The 18,491-nt window shown below is 39.9% G+C and overlaps 1 protein-coding gene across 1 annotated transcript in view; it reads left to right on the top strand.

Annotated features, from left to right (window-relative positions):
- The first annotated feature begins 249 nt into the window (after positions 1–249).
- The window catches only part of LOC139145865 (ankyrin repeat domain-containing protein 13D-like), a 40,541-nt gene continuing 22,299 nt past the window's right edge, over positions 250–18,491 (top strand). The window contains exons 1-2 of the mRNA XM_070717283.1: positions 250–433; positions 6,178–6,319. Coding sequence (XP_070573384.1) covers positions 338–433; positions 6,178–6,319 — 238 coding nt within the window. The 5' untranslated portion in view covers positions 250–337. The remainder of the gene's footprint in view (positions 434–6,177; positions 6,320–18,491) is intronic.

Raw genomic sequence — 18,491 nt, forward strand, 5'->3', positions numbered from 1 at the left:
AAGGCTTACTTTACCTTACATTACATTATTAACGATTGAGACTATTATCACATCAATAGAAGTTTGTTTGAGGTATATTCCTTCCATTTTATGAATCCTTTCACTTTACCTATTAAACAGCTCTTCAAGCATTAACAGCCACCAAGTGAGTATGGTGCCACCACTGTCGGGTACGACAAGTTCGTCATTTTGCAAACAAAATTGAAACACCAACACAAGGCGCTAGGCGGCGTCATCTGATGCATTTGAGGAATGCGTGACAACAAACAAACAGCAATATTTGTCATGCAATTACTTCCTGTTTGAGGAAAAATTGTACATTTCTTGCAGCAAAATAATGCCGAAAGGCAAACCATCGGAGATTTATCCACTGCATTGGCTTGTCTGGCATAATAGCTATGAAGAGCTGGAGAGACTCTTGAACAAAGATGAGGTAAAGCGTCATCTTTTTGCAGAACTCCGAGCTGTCACATCACCCTGGGTGATGCAGATTGTTAAGCCGGTGCTATGTACTACAACGTAGCCCGTGTCCATGTGATACTTTTGTAGTTTTGCGTTATGACAGATGCTTATTTAAACATACACAATCATTTTAACCATCGAATCAAGGTTTAGACGTCGCAATGTCAGCTGCAAAGCTGTTACATTTTTATTGGATTTTGTTTTCATCTACAAAACATGCATAATAATATTATATTCGCGGATAGCTGAACTCAGGCTGAACCGTGAAGCTCGGGTTGTTCAGAGTGCAGTATACACTCACAGACCTAGATTGTGCGGAGCACGGCCCCTCGTGTGTTTAGTTGAACTACTGGCCTACCGATACGTCTCTTTACGATACGTGTCTCTTCAACTGTCACTGTAACTGAAATGTAACGATGTAGGAGGGACAATTCTCTTGTGTGAATGACGAAGCATGTCTAGCATATCAACAATTTCGTCCCCGACAGACTCTCCAATTACATTATTTGATGAATAATTTTCAGCGGAAGTCTATTGACACACAGATTTTGTAACCCTGGACATTTTCAATCCAAGCCACATTTATGTTGAAATATTGGTGCAGCACAATTTTGTTTTATTTTGTCAGGTTTTGAAGTGCTCAATGAAATAGTGTGCAGGCTGTTTTTAAACCGTCATCAGTAATTTGCAACAACTATGAAACCGCTCATGTGTATCAACAGCTCTGACTTCTGCCAGATAGGATATTGTTGTATTTGGGGAATCATTTGTGTTAAAGCCCACAATACAACATCATAATATTTTCACATCAAGTTATTCCATTATTATGAATGATAGAAATATCACTTATAGTAATGTTAACCAGAATCAGGCTGTAAGTGTCCCTCATTCCCATAAATTATCATCTACCATCACATCGTTTGATTTATTAAAACATGATGAAATATAATTTCAGGCCTTCTTACACACGGTATTGTTAAAGAACGCTTAAACAATATGGTAATGACTAATAAAAGCTGGGCAGCCAGCTTTAGTAAACTGCAAACATTGACGTACATCACCCCAAGGTTGTTGTTGTTGACACTTATCTTATCACACATCAGGACTACATGAATTCTTGTTTGGTTCACATACATCAATGCATTCATACTTGAAACTAAAAGTATTGATGTCTTTAAATACAAACATTATTTCCAAAATACTGTATTCAAGTATAGATAAGAAATTAGAAAATCATTAATAGTCACCATTTAGTAAAGAGAAAGCATTTACCACATACCAGTTACTATCTGTCAACAATGGTCAGGAGAAAATCTTACTTCCTTGAAAAAGAAATAACAAAGAATCAGCCAAAAGTATGAAAATAAAAGTGTCTTTTCATGGTCCTTTGACATAAGAAATTGTGTGCTCACTTACATGACTTTCAAGATTTTATAGCTGTAAATTACTTGCCTAAAGAGTTTACTTAACAGTGTGATTTTGAAAAATGGTCATTAAAATTATGTGAACACATACGATAAAACTCAGAGAGAAAAAATGATGAACATTGAAATCCCATAGGAAATAACCAGCAATGCTATTTCTGGATTATTTTATGCAAAACCAGTCAATGTCACTTTGTCAGAAATCATGTCATACCAAAGATATAACAGGTATGGCAGCATTCATGGCTTTCATTAGCAGGCTTTATTTACTTCCAATAACCATCCCTGTACCATGTACTTTGCCATTCACATTTTGATATCATACATATGAAATTCTATTATACTGGTATCAACACATCAATCAAAATAATAATATTTACCCTTTACAGACCAATAGGGGATGAAAATATAAATTTTGGGCTTCATTTCTTACAACTATACAAGTGTAAAAGATTTCAAAGGTGGGAGGGTTGTGAAAGTGTCACTGTTTGATATCTTGAACTTTTCCTTTTGTTTGTTGTTATGAATGTGAAAAAATATTGAAAACATTGTGATGCTCATGGCTTGTTCTAATTCTGAGCCATCAATACAGAACATTTTAGGCAGATATTTTCTCAAGGATTCAGACAAACATGGCAATATGCTACTACCGTTAATATTACCGTGCCAGTAACTCAGTTTCAGTAAAGGGGAATTTTCATATTGGAATGGTTGAACAGTATCCGACACCAGTGACAGTGATCGTACCAGCACACACACAAAAAACAACAACACAAAAACAAAAGAAAACAGGGATGTGACATTACAGTTATGTGTGACAGGTGTGAGAGTTCTCTATGAGAGTTTTGTGTACTTGTGATGATATTCTGTACCAGATGCTGAAAATAATTCCACCATATGGTTCTGCTCTGCTTGCTTATATAATATTAATGACTTCCCGTGGGTAAAGTGTCTTGTCTACAATATGATGAACAGTTCTACTGCAGATTAAAGATTACGCACAGTGTTTTGCACATTCAGCACACCAAAGAGATCATGTGATGTCATGGATTGAAACATTCAGTCATGGATGGGTCTCCATCAACACCAAAGCCCAATCATGATTAAAGGTACAGTGTAGGTTACCATGGTGAACTCTAAGAAATCAAGTACCTCCCACAAATGACTCGGCAGGTTTTTAAAACAGCCAAAATGAAGTTTAACCTTGTTATAAATAGTTATTAAGTTGGGTTACATAATAACAAGGAGTGTCATTAATCTCTTTGGCAGCTATGTGGGCGCTCTTCTCACCCAGAATAAACTAAACCTTACGTCATGATTGGTGCCAGTCATGGTTTGGGGTAGAGTTGGTGGAGACCATAAACAAAAATCTTTCAGTCTACCATAGTGATAGTGAAACAAACAAAACCAAGAGTAAAGACGCATATGGCTATCTATGCATTTCTATGCATGTTTGTTCACATGGTTTTGTTTGAACTGTAATCCATTTGAATCTGGGTTTAAAGGCCTGTTTTGGCACCCGATTGTATCATCGAAAAATTTACCCACCAGATTACAATATCAATTGAAAACAAAAGGCTATCACACCTCCATAATCCTTTTACAGACTAGAACAAAGGTGATCCCAGGGATCACAAACAGTGCCTTTAAGCTAAAGTAACTGCAATTTTTGTGCAATATCATATCTTATAGAAAGCAAAGCTGCAGGTTGAAAGAATAAGGTGATTGATAATACAAAGTTACCCTACATCATTTTGAGATATACGGGTATCTTATAAAATGAAACCCAAGTGTAAGATAGAGACGTTAGATAGGGTTTTATGAAACTTCAGTTGCTATACAATATGGGATGTTGGTCAGCCATGTGACTATTGTATTAATGTGCAGTGTTTTAGTGACTTCTTGATAACAAGGTGTTTTCTCATCAACTTACATGATTTGACAATCATTCCAGAAATTGCTCCCCCGGGATTGAACATCTCCAAGGATTAGCGGTTACAAATGCTTTCTACTTGTTATATTCTCCAGGGATTCCTTAGTACCTGTACATAGACTTTGCTGAAATTTCTTTGAATTGGATAGTCATGGAATACAGACTAGATATAAATTTACAGATAATCATAGAATATTTGAGGAAATCTCAAGTGGCATTTCTGTTTTCCATGGTTTTGAAGCTAATACTGTATTACACACTATTACAGAATTGGATAGTATTTAGGATTAGTGATTTAGGGACTGTGGATTGCTACATGTACTTCACTTTCATGGTACAGTGGAATGGCATGACTTTCAGTTTTCCAGTCCAGTTGCTTTCAGTTTTGAATGTGTGTCCAAGGAAATGGGTTAGACAGTAGTAATGTATTTCAGAATTTATGTTCCAGTACTTTTATCTATGTCGTGTTTCTAATCAATGGTGAAATACATGTAGCATAATCAAGAAAGTGTCAAATTCAATGTGGCAGGTATAACACCTGACAATTCTTGAATAATGTTTTATGTATATAATATTTGTGTCAGGCGATACGCTGCGCCAATGTCCTTGTGCATCCTTTGCGGTATTTTCGTAATAACCTTATTATTATAAATCTTATATTTGTTACTTGGGCATCAAATGGACAGAGACTGAGTAATGACCGTTTTTCGTGCAGTGTCGATAATTTTTCTTCCGATTTATAGCGCAAGTGTGGAACGCTATTTTGGGCGCACTTCTGCAAGTTCTGAATAGTGTGTGTGTACTACACACGTATGTACAGAGCCTGTGCGAGACATGTTCTGACACTTCCAATGAGTCCCTTGAAACTATTCAACAGTGAACGCGCAGATATAGCTGCAGGGATGGGGGCCTTGAAATCGTACGTGTTATGGAACGGGCATTCCATACGGCTTTTTTAGCTCACGCAAAATTCTATTGTTCTTGATCTCAGATGTTGAATAATATAAGTTACAATGAATAGATATACAAAGATGAACATTAGTTTTCACGTCAAATAGAATTAACAAATACAAGCACTGCTGTTTATGTGTTCTTTGTTGACAAATACAATTCTATCATGATGTATCCGAGGTCAAAGGACACATTGACATAGAAAAACATTTCATGAAATGAATTGAATTAGGGCCTCAGTAAGTAATATTTCCACATATCGTGATACTCCTCAGTCCTGTGCTTAGAAAATAAAAGAGTGTAAAGTACATTTGATAAAAATGATAGGAAATTATCATTCCTTATACATTTTGATGTACATTGTACAATAAACATTCTTTCATTGACATTTAGTTTACTGGCATAGTCAGACATTCAGAGTGTGAAAACAGTGAAAAAATTCTGAAAGCTTGAGGAACAATTTTGACTGTACACGTGAAAGAGTGACACACAAATGTCAAAGGTCATACATAATTCCCAGAGGAAAAATAGATATTACAATGAAAAATTTAGGTTGAAACAACATTGATGGGCTTCATCAATGTGTGAAACATTTCTGTAGAAAAAAAGATTAACTGCTTTTAAAGCAAGTCAATGTTTTTGTACCTGTACATGTGATTAAGTTTAGAACATTAAGTCCACAGTGAATTGACATGACAGATCCTAGTATTGCAGGTATTGAGATATGCAAAGTTTTTGTTGCAGTTCTGCTGAAATAATCATGAGTGTTCCTTGTATAGTACTGATTCAGATGATACTGACCCAGAAGATTGTTCATTTTCTCATTCAAATTTTTATGCCAATCGTCATGGTATCTTTTTGATAAAATTTGTTGACTTTTATGACTATTTTGATTAAATTATCATTTTCATCATCATCATTCTCATCTTATGTGCCATTTTAACTCTGCAAAATACTCAGAATTCAATGTGTTATTTGTGCTGAATTTATCTGTTTTGCTATATTGGTTGATTGTAGTGTGATGCTGAGTTGTAGTGTGACGCTGAGATTGTAGTGTGATGCTGAGATTGTAGTGTGACGCTGAGATTGTAGTGTGATGCTGAGGTTGTAGTGTGATGCTGAGATTGTAGTGTGACGCTGAGATTGTAGTGTGATGCTGAGTTGTAGTGTGACGCTGAGATTGTAGTGTGATGCTGAGATTGAAATGTGATGCTGAGATTGTAGTGTGATGCTGAGTTGTAGTGTGACGCTGAGATTGTAGTGTGATGCTGAGATTGAAATGTGATGCTGAGATTGTAGTGTGATGCTGAGATTGTAGTGTGATGCTGAGATTGTAGTGTGATGCTGAGTTGTAGTGTGATGCTGAGGCTAAATTTGTCTCCTCTTTGATCTCTGTTACCATTGCAGCATGACATAGCCATAGAAGCAGTAGACCCCAGAGGCAGGACACCATTACATCTCGCTGTGGCTTTGGGTCATCTTGAGAGTGTACGTGTTCTTTTACGACACAAAGCAATTGTCAATACAGAAAACAAGCAAGGATGGACAGGTGAGGCCTGGTGTCGTTTTCAGCCATGAATTGTACTCTGGGCAGACTTTTTCATGCATAAAGAATTTGAATCTTCCAACATAACACATTTAACTGAAGTTCATATGATTTCTGAAGTGAGACATGTTATACATTCATTTTTAGCTCATATTTGGTTTATATATAAATACCAAAAAGAACTTATATGATGAGTCTGAGTGGCATCTGTATGTCTGTATATTTGTGGGTATGTGTGGATGTATGTCCGTCACACACAAAGGCTCCCATACCGCCAAAGCTACCGTCTCAGTATTTGGCGTACAGGTAGATGCAGGGTTGAGATGTGACTTTGTTCAAATAAGCACATCAGTGTCAAAAATGTGCAAATGAGGTAAGAAAAAGTGAAATCCTGCAAATGTGCAGGCCTGTAAGAAACAAGCCAACTCCACTGATCTTGAATCATTTCCTGTCATTGTTTATGAACTGTTACATATTAACAGACCTGATGAAACCATAGACAGTAGAGGGAGGGAAGACCGTCTATACTCAAACTAAGAGGGGCTTGTTTCTGCTATGCATGTTGCTAAAGTTGACCTCCAGTACCTAAAGTTTCAGACCTTAATTACTTTTGTCATTCTTGTTTTTCTGGTTTAAGCCTTTCACCCCCAGTTCCCTGTATACAGGTCCAACTTTACCATAGAAAACAATGGATTTGGGACAAACCATGGTGGTGAAAGGGTTAAATATTTCTTGTTGTTTTTCTGGTTGTACTGTGCAGAAATCATTGTCATAACATCAACGTAGAATTTTCCTCCACTGAACAGATAAACAACATGTATCCCTTTTCCTGCCGAGCGCCCCTGTCCGTTATCCTGCCAAGTCGGTCAAAACCGGCCCCTTTTCCGTGTCTACAGAAGATAGGCTCTCCTGCACGCTTTCCTGCCGGGCATTTGGCGGGAAAATACCGCATTTTCAGGGTACGATTACCGACCATATACGTGTTAGACTTCAAAATTTTTGCATGCCCGTATAGAGGGGCAACCGCTGATGAGGTTGTGTCGAGAAAATGACAAGGTCTTGGGCGTTGTTTGCCCCGGGGGACGTGCACTTTTATGCCTTTTCTAGCTTACTTTTGCGGAAGTAAAGCTCGTTCGCCGGCACGCACGTCCACACCGGGAAACATCACCTGGCTCGTGGGTTAGTAGAAGACCCAGGGGTTAGTGCTATGGGTGCGGCAGCACCCTCAAACCTGTCCTGTTCCCCCTGGGTTGTGTCACTTGGCCACGTACTTTGAACAACTTGAAGAGTCGCACAGTGCAGTCTGCTTTGACGTAGTGTCAACGACATAGCTTCGCCATTGAAGGAAGGCGTGTACGTAGTTTGGCCAGTTCAGTGCACACTTAGCTCGTTAGTGTTACCGTTTCCTAACAGGTTAGTTGTGCAGTTGTTACTAAGGTGCAGTTTTGTACCACCTTAGCTCTGGACAGTGCAACTGCTCTATGCACTAACCCAAACGACAGATGGTTGGTACAACGTCTACGTCGCACGAGCACAGCCTCCGTTGGGCTGTGCCCCTCCCACGTGATACAACGCACGTTCATCCATTACTATAGCGTCCTTACGGATCTGCCAAAAACGAAAGTGGGGGTAAAAACAAAACAAACGAAAATATGCGATCATAGATAGTATTTTATTCAGGAATAATTTACATTATGCCGAACAATAAATCTCGGAGTCTGTCTCGACGTCCGAGTGCATGGTCCGTGTTTCAAAAATTACAATCGGGGTGGCAGATCCGTGTTACAAAAATTATAATAGGGGGAATTGTACAAAATAATCCGTCTAAACAAAACAAACGAATATATGCGATCCATAGATAGTATTTTAATCGGGGATAATTTACATTATGCCGAATAATAAATCTCAGAGTCTGTCTCGACGTCCGAGTGCATGGTCCGTGTTACAAAGATTACAATCGGGGGATTGTACAAAATAATCCGTGTTTCAATTTACAATCAACGGGATCGTAAAGCACAACAAACGGCACAACCGTGCTCAAAATGTGATCATGGTCCGTGTTAAGAATACAGTCAAGCCACTGTTAGGCGAAGCTGTCCCCTGTCCGTTATTTACGTCGGGTTCTCTTGCTGATGGGTGTCGTCGGGGCTGTGTGAGTAGAGGTCTGCACGCCAACGCTCCTCTTACCTCGTAGCATCATGCGATGATGAAAAGCCGCAAAACACTCGCCCTCGTGAAGATGAACCCCGCACAGACTACATCCTTTGGACGTCTCAGACAGTCGTCCGCTCGCAGTGGTCTTACCCTCTCTGCTGCATACTTTACAGCATTTCTGCCGCCCCTCCAAACGGCTGACAACGTGCATCGGCTGATTTTGTGGATTTATGTACGAGGCAAGAGAAACGGTGGCCTCGACCTCTCTCACACTGGGCTGCAATCGCCCACAATAACCACCAATGAGTTGTTTCCCCTACACGCAGATGAAACATCTTATGGGTCAGCTTACTATCAGGGTGTACATGCTTGAAGCATATATATGCATTTACCAGGGCAACATCAATCAGGTAACATGCCAGATATGTCCACCATCTGTGATTCTTGCGCCCAGTGTGAAAGTACTTGCCCTTCTGGTTGGCTCGGTCGACACCTCCCATGTACCGGCGATAATTATACAGCGACAGAGGCACTTGTCGCTGCTCGTCTCCCTCCCCCACTGGCACGCACTCCAAGGGTGGATAGACCGTATTCAAGATCAGCACCTGAGCGTTACTATCCTGATAAGCAGTGATGTTAAGACGAGAGTCCGTTCTGGTCGTGGCTTTCATATCCCCAACAGACAGAGGAAGGCGCTTCCTCTTACCGGCGGAATTAATTGAGGGGGCATGGTGCGACGATTACAGCGGTTAAACTCCCGACCATGTAGATCCCGGTCTCCATCAGCTCTCTAGCAGTAACGACCGTGCTAAACAGGCTATCACAGAATAGGCTGTGATTATATCCACAAAATGGCTGGACCAGCTCCATCGTAATTCTTTTCACCACACCTCGCTCCTGCCGTCTCCCATCAGTCCGATCCCGAAATTTCACACCTAGGTACGGTGCAAAGTTAGCGATGTATGCAGTGGTGGAGTCGCACAGCTGCCATATCTTGAAACCGTCTCGATCAGGCTTATGCGGTAATCTCTGCTTAAATTTAGAACGGCCCTTAAATCGCACCATGCCCTCGTCGATGGAGATCTCTCTACCCATCTTATAATTATTCACGCACCTGTCAACTATAGGCTCCATCCATTGATTGATTTTATAAAAGGGATCCTCCTGACACCGACGTCGGCGGCGTGCCTCATCAGGATCACGACGTGGATCGTTCTCTGGGTCTGCCAGATGAAAGTATTGCATAAGCTGCTGAAAGCGACTGCAGGTAATCACAGTAGAAATACCCTGATTTCTCAGAAATGGATCGCTAGACCAATAATCCTCCACTGATGATTTACGGTCGATACCCATACAGACTAAGACGCCAATGAACGCCTGCACCTCTCGGTAGTCAGCGTTACGCCAGTATTTATCTATCTTCCTAGCGATATATCGCTGGTGGAATTTGGCGTATTTATTAGTCTCGTCCTTTGCCAATCTGATCAGTGTAGCTGGAATAAACTTAAAAAGTAATCAATCTCACGGGAGTGGCTGGGCAAGGTGAAAGTCGGTCCTCTCTCATGGTCAAAATCGGTCTCCTCAATATATTAGCATCGTAGTTTCCGACATACGCCAGACAGGAGGGGTGTCGTCCTCCGCCAACACAGCAGCAACGTCATCATCGTCGTCAGAGCTTGCCTCACCTACATACTGCCTGTCATAAAAGTCATCGTCCTCTGCCGCATCCTCGTCAACCTCCGAGTCGGACTCAGCGGTGATATCACCGTCGTCTGGGCGTCTGGGCCTGAACTCGCCCGTAGCGGCATCAAGGATCATATCTGGCTCAAAATCAGGTGGGCTATCCTGATAACGAACCCTCCGCACTATCTTTTTCGGCGGGGACATCGCAGCACACGAAACTATGGCAGGAGCGGGCTGGCAGCCTCTGCTGATGACGAGGACTCAAGCTCTTTCGCACTGGGCACAGGAACCTCTCCTGACGCAGGATGAGGCTCATGGTGCACGCAACAGGTGGTGTCTCTCCCGGAGCAGCCGGGGGAGAACCAATGGCATCAGCCGTCTCGTTACTCACTGTCTCACTAGCAGCAGCAGACGTAGTCTGTGCAGGTGAAGTATCTCCCACAAGAGCAGATGTAGTCTCTGCAGGTGAAGTAGTCTCTCCCGGAGCAGCCGGGTGAGACCACTGGCAACCAGTGACCCATCATCATCCTCATCGGCAGAACGATCAGTCTTACGTTTACGCTTACCACTGGGTTTTTCAGCCGGAGATAGCTTCGCCTTACGGGAGCGTTTCTTGCCCGACTTCTTAGAACGTTTACTAGGGACATCACAACGATCGCTACCACTACCGCCCGGAGACTCTGCATCTTTGAGCTTCAGTCGTCTGCTCGCCTTCAGAAAACTTTTGCGGTCCGTCAAGCTCATGTCTGGAACAGTGTCGACAGACTAGCAGGTCCCTCCCTTTTAAAGCCACAGGGAACAAAGCCCTGGACATGATTGGACGCAGGGGTGTTTATATATGCAGCCACCTGTTATTATAATGGACCTACGGCAATCAGTCCACCAACCGGCGCTGACATTCCTACCCGTCATGTAAATTGCCTGTCCGCACCATTTGATATGCTAATAATACTCATTTGCAATGCAAATCCCTCGAGCACTTAGCATAACATAGTCAATGTCATTAGCATCTCAACTTGACATTCCGTCCAGCTGGGTAAGTGGCATGCGCACCTGCCACCCAAGGACGTTGGCCCAAGCCCATGTTTAGTACGGGTGGGAAACCCGTATCTTTAACCTCATGTCCCTTCAAGGTACGCCTGCGCAGGGCGTATTGTCATCCAAGTCGGTGACAAGCCAACCCGACAGATCGCCCATTAGCAGTAATGGACTGGCCGTCTCGTTCTTGTACGGCAACGAACAGTGCTTCAGCGGCTTGTTTAGGTCATAACCGTCGCCTGCCGAGCGCTTACCCAACCAAGGCGGTCAAAGATGAAGGATGCCAAAATTGTCAACAGCTGTCTCGGCCTCGTCCGTTGGGCAAACATGGCTCCTTCAAATAACGTGGCCAGCACGTCTACGTCATCAGCGGTGATGACGACCCGTCATTGACGCCCGAGTGCGTAAAACTCGGAATATACCGACAGGTACCTCTACCTGAGTCGGTCATACTACGGTATAAACCAAACACAGGTCTGCCAACTCCCGTTAGACTCGGCCGTTAGCCGAACTTCACAGGGACAACATAGGCGTAACAAGTCGGTGAACAACGGTTCACGCACCTAACCGCAGCCGCCAAGTCGGTGAACAATGGTATCAAATTTTGAGGCCATGTTCGTGAATGGCAAGGCTGAGGCGGTGTGTTTCGTTGCAACGGCTTGAACATCTAGAGCCAAGTGCAGCCGACAACGTCCGACATCTGAGTGGGTAGTCTTTTCGAGAAGGTAACAAGTCGGTTAAAAGCGGTGGTTACCCTTCACAAATGTCGCTCAAGTCCGTTCGGATCAGTTCCATGTCAGGGACTAATCAAGCTGAGTCCGTCAAATCCGTCCGCACTTCCCGTCAATCAGGACTAAGTCCGTGATTTCGTCTCGCACCATTGGCAAAAAATTGCACCGCCAGCTGAGGCGGTCTTAGGCGGTTGCCTTACAGATTAGCGTTGCCGAGACGGTCAATTTCGGCCGCAATCTATGTAGTGCTTCAGAGCCAAGTTAGCCCAAACTTTGCTAGAATACGTCACCGTGCTAACCTGCCAAGTACGCTACTCGTCCCCCCCAAAAAAACCAGTCCCCCAACGGGGTGGGGGACTGGCTGGGTAGCTTCCGCACCTTTCCCTGTCGTTGGACTCTCTGTGAACCCATTTCGAGAGCAAACGCCGTTCCTCGCCCAAAACCTGTCCTCGAACGACCCCTAGCGCGAGCAAGGGTTTGCTACACGTAGTTACGTCGACTAGGCAGGAAAGGGGGTACCAAAAAGTAGCCCGATTTCCACCGCCTTGGCAGGATAATGGCCGTGGCTGCTCAGATTCTAGCTACACCGAATTTCAAGTGGATTTTCACCGACTTGGCAGGAAAAGGGGTATTGTTGATAATATTAACCCATACTCAGTGGTATTTACCAATTCTGATCAAATTTGAGCGACACCGTATAATTGCGGTATTTTTGAATTATTCAACTTATCTTGTACATTGTACAGTTAACATCCAATGCTATTTCAATGACCTTTGTATGCTATTGAATATCAGTGAAGGCTGTCATTTACATATCAATTGTATTTGCATACTGGTTATTCTGAACAATTTTCTCCATGGTCAGTTGAAAGTATACAAATTGATTTGTATCAAAATAGATGGACCACCCACCTGAATCATTACTATGGAAAGGTTTTCAGGCAGAACAGTCTCCGTAATCTTTTCAAAGTTTAATTCTTAGAGGACACATTTTCCTACAAATGAGGTCACCTACATAAATATTAGTTTATCCAAAATATACATAAACATTTATTAAGTTTGCAAACATTACGATAATGAGTTATTATGAATATTGACTCCATGGATTTCAGATCATTTACCCTGTAGTCTGTCCTGGAGATCTTGAAGTTGTTGTGAAATTATATCCGCATACCCATTTAAAATCAATGAGCCATCAACAACACAGTTTGCTGTGAAGCAGCAAATTGCTGGTATGCTGTGTACATTTGCCAAGCTCAGGCTGCTGTTTTTAGCTCAGGCTAATGGGAACAGAAGAACATTTTATCTTGGAACCATGGTAACATCTCTGGTGTCTGTTAATATGACATAGTTTTTATACAAAAGGAATCCCTATGAAAGTGACAGCAATGCAGGTAACGGCAATCAGTTATTGCCTTTGACAATAACTTGGCACAGGCTGTTCTATGATCTAATTAAAGTCAGAACCTAAAAGTCGCATTGGAAAATTGTGAGCTTGTAGCTAGGTCATTGACTTATAAGGACTTTTTAAATTACGACTTTGGGTAAATATTCTTTGTATCTTTTTAAAATCAGAAGTAATTTGAATTTTGATGAAGTTCTGATGCAGTCTTTCCCATTAGAATCTATCACACAGTTTTGAAAAGGAACAGTAACTGAGTGTTTGACTTTGCTGTCTGCACATCTTATTGGAATTCTAGACACAGTTAACATTATTGTGAATTCAGTTCAGCTTTCCCCTGAGATACGGATGAACAAAATGAAAACAAATTTCTCATTTCCGTTCTGTTGGAAGCATTTCTTTTACTCTAAAGAAAGGCAATGTTGCGATGACAGTTCTACTGATATTAACACCTGTAAAGTAAATTCATTTTTCTCAGAGACAGTCAGTAAGGTAATAGATCCTTTCTGCAGGAGAGCAGAAGGACACGGGTCATACCCCTCAGTTGTTTGCCAGTTTTGGTAATTTTCAACTAAAAATTTGCACAATTGGAAGAAAGATGGATGGGTTTGTGTGAAAATATTGAATTTTGCCTTCAGTAGAGTTTTGGCAGATTCATTAGTCTGCTTTGGGCAAAGTTACCTTTGACAAAGAGTGTTATAGTTTCATCTGTCCTACACATGCTGTGAAAATTCTGAATTCTTTGTATAGATAGTTTTGAGTGGTTAAATAGCTCCTGCTTTCACACAATATCAGCATCACTATAATATGACCCATTGTAGACTGTGAGACAGCATACCGGTAGGGTGCCTTGACAACCCAGTTCATTTTGTGCGGCGGTGTCAGGTTTTCCGTATTTATGGGATATATTGAGTTCAAAGGTTAGAGAAACTGTGCAGGTAAAACAAGGTCATGTCTGTAATCTCTCCAAGAGTGAATTCATGATGCATTCAAATTTCCATGATGTAGTCAGTGTGTTTTGGAAACTGGAAAACAAAAAACTGATTTAGTAAAGTACTCATCAAAATTGCAAACATCGTACTTTACATGCATTTACACTACTGGTTATCATTGATTGAAGTAGAGTAGTAGAGAGCAAGCACATTGATTTGACTTTATGATACTTACCGGTATATAGTCTAAATTATTCTTTGCTATTCTTTATTATCCTTTTAAGAACACTTTTCTTGCAATGACACAAACAATGGTAAAGCAAGCACTGTAGCAAAAATGGCATTAGAGACAACTCAATTAAAATACGTACACCATAGGGTTAACAATATGAAGGATGACAAGATTCTGCCATTAGAAAAGTCTTAATAAATGTATGTACATGTACCCCTATCAAGCTAAGACAATTGTGCATGAATAAATGAAAAACAAGTGCTCATTAATTCATCTAATGGCAGAGGGATAGTAGCTGAAATGAGTTTGGCTGAAATCAGAATTTGTCCAATAAACCTACCACCAGATTGAAGATTCTTTAAATACCATACTTAATGCATGGATTTGATCATTGACAATTTTCAAGGCTTCAACAAAATCTCTTTTCTTGTACATTATTTTTATATTCTTGTATTCAGTACCACAATGTGTAGAACATGTGTTAATAATCATCTGTACTTTGTTCATGTTTGAAACATTCACACCTTCCCTCAAAACCAGACTTAGTTCAGAAAGGAAACAGCTAGCAGACTCTTAATATTACTTATAATCTTTCTAGTACTGTATATTCCAATGAATAAACAGTGATTGTACAAGTAGTGTACTGAACAGGTACATTTGTGGTCAGTACTTCTTACATGTACAATACCTGTACTACAAACTGTATCAGTGTTCTGTTGAAACGTAAGTTTCTTATCAATGATTGTTCCAAGAAAATTATAAATGGACAAATAGTCTGCAACGTCAGATCTGCAGGATTAGTGTGACAAGAACTGTTTAGAATTGAATACAACAAAAACAAAATATGGTTTATTGATTCAGAACATCTGAAGACAAGGTCACTGCAGTTAAAATGAACACGTACATGATATTCAAAATGTTTCCATCATTTGAATAATCTTTGAAAGATGTAACATCGGAATATTTTACCAGCGTTGCTTTTTCACTTGTTCTTTGAAGATCATTTGTGTATGATTTGAACAAAATGTTAGCGAGCTCTGCAGTGCCCTGGTAGATACAGTACTCATAACAGACATCTATGTTATATACTCTCACATATGATACTGCTGCCTCTTTGTCAGACAATATGGAATATACAGGATTATTTTAGGGCTTACATTGAACATGCCAAGAGTAAGAAACCAAAATGAAACACTTTACCTTACATCTTTGTTGAACTTTGTGTGGCACATACCGGTATACTGGGTATACCGGTATTACTTGTGTCAAGATAATGTTCAATGCAATGCAATGCAAGGTACTGGTTGAAAGACCAAGTGGCCACAGAAAATGAAAACAACATGTATATCAATACTATTAAATGTCAGAAAGGGATAGCAGAATGTTAATTTATCATCAAGATGTACCGGTACTGTATAAGAAAATCTCAAAACATTGCCAGAGCATATGGTATCTGTACCTTTGGATTCGTTTTAGATCATTGTCTCTGTATGAGGTTCCAGTTGTGTTATATACCGGTATATTGCAATACTGACATGAACACTCACCAGGTCAAAAAAATTGATACCATGAGAGATTCAAAACAAGATGTTGTGACTGTAACCTTACTCAATGATTTGTTGCAACTATTGTAACTGATGACCTTTTTGTAATCTCTACGTCTGACCATATATCAAACTGTAAAATATCAAATGATCATGGATACTATGTTTCATTCTTACTACTTATGAGCTTACATTACTTAATAGGTCAGCTTGCGTTCATTGGTGTTTTTCCTATGCATTCTAACAGAGTACCTTTACTCAACAGTCAAACCAAACATATGATTTCAATCATAAATATGTCAAATCCAGGGCCTCTGAAACTGTTCAAAGTGACTTCCCTGAATATTTAAGGCAGGTAATCTATCAATAATGAAAGGGTACCCTTTGATAGATATTTCTTAAATTGTAAGATGTTCTGTTTTGTCATATAGCAGTTATTATTGTGTAATCTTCTTACAGATACTCATCATATAAATGCAAATATCAGTTATAAATGCTTTATATTGTTAGAAATATCACAGTCTGTGAGCATTTATTCCTGTGTGATGTGTATAGGTTTTAACAGAGGCTGTGCAATATACCTAGCGTAAAATTATAGTGGAAATTGTGAAGTGGTAATAAATTTGGTTTTTATGTCTGTCCATATGGGCATTTCATGTAATAGTAATGACATTCCATGCCATTGCTGTTTCTTATTGAGTGAAGATTGCATATATCAGTACATATAAGATCTAGTTGTTCATGCTGGATAGTTTTGCATGAGTCAAATAAAATGTAAATGTACCACTGCACTCTGACACTCCAAGCGAACTCAGAGGTCTTGTCAAATCTAGATAAAGCATCTTCATTGAAGAGGGAAAATTAACCATGAATGTTAGGATTACCTCAGTATTCTTTCCATGAGGTAATATAAATTGGATTTCTGAAAGTCATTCGGTGCAATCGAGTACTATAGCCATGGTTCTATCGTTGTTTATCCTAGGTGTCCATTTCTTGATGGTGAGGTTTATAGTGCATTTAATCAGCATAGGTGTGAAATTTACATGTATAATAATGATATGAGTCAATCTGTTATTGTAATATAACCATTCTTTGATTAACAAGACCAAGAACACACTATAGTATTGACTGTAGGTCCTGATGGCTGAAGTGTTAGCTGACATGGTAAACATCAATTGCATGTCAGGACTACAATGCAACCAGTATTGTGAAAGCCAAGTCATCAAGAATATTAGTCCATTAATTAATTAAAATTAATCCATAATATTATGATAAAATGCTTTTAGAAATTGATGGTGTAATTACCACACATCTGTGCTCTGTTTTGCAAGCATTTAACTTCATTTAATGTCAAGATGACCTTGAAATACTCTTAGTATTCTATGACCATGCTCTTCTTCTAATTGCAAATAATTTCTCTCCTTAAAGACAATAATCTGAAGCAGATGTTTCATGAATCTCTCTGGTATTATAAGTTGACAAGAGAAGGAAACTTAGAGTGAATAATATTTCCTGTTTTGATAAATTCCCACTTCATATTTTGTTATCATCTCCAAACCTATCTCATCAAGTTATACAAGATGAATCAAGTTATACAAGATGAATCACAAGACTTGATGTAGATTCTGTCTAGCACAGTCAAAGTCAAACACTGACTAATGTATTTCACAACAAAGACTTGATGTAGATTACGTCTAGCACAGTCAAAGTCAAACACTGACTAATGTATTATTTCTAAAAGTAATGTAATATTCCTGTAAATGGACTTCATAGTACACTGAGATGTTCATCTATTTCTAATCTTACAGCATTCTTTACTGTTTGTTACTTTTCTATTATCTTACAGCATTCTTTACTGTTTGTTACTTTTCTATTTGAGAGTGGGTCATGCAAGACACTGAAGGGTCCAAGAGCAAATAGAATATTTATAACATTCAGCAAAATACTGTATACAGCTGTATGTTGTATGGAACTTGTCTACAGTCTTCCATCAAACATTGATACAAGGCAGATGAGCCAATTGCTAAAAAGTAGTTAGAGATGCAGATATATCTGACCACAGAAACACTTAGACAAGATTCTGAGAAGTGACAAGTGTTGCATTCCTGTTTTCTGTATTAAGAAACAAATGAAGAAATATGAACAGTACAATTTTAAAGAATCATTGCTTTTTGCATGTCACCCGTAGGCAATCCAAAATGTCTACCCTTTTGCTGGTAGATAGTTGGTGGCGAGGGATTTCAAATTGAAAATACTACTGCACACATTGCTATAGTAGAAATGTGTACATGTAAATCAATATGGGGAATACAGCAACATTTAACAAATACTGTACATGTAGTGTGTTTAGCACATAGGGTCACAGTTGAAGCATACAAGGTTACAACCATGGCAGTGTGGTCATACTCATTGAGTAACGATGTTGCACATGTAAAGTAATGAGGTGGCAAACTTGAAGT

This window comes from Ptychodera flava, chromosome 12, assembly GCF_041260155.1.
Source record: "Ptychodera flava strain L36383 chromosome 12, AS_Pfla_20210202, whole genome shotgun sequence".
In the NCBI taxonomy this organism is placed as follows: domain Eukaryota; kingdom Metazoa; phylum Hemichordata; class Enteropneusta; family Ptychoderidae; genus Ptychodera; species Ptychodera flava.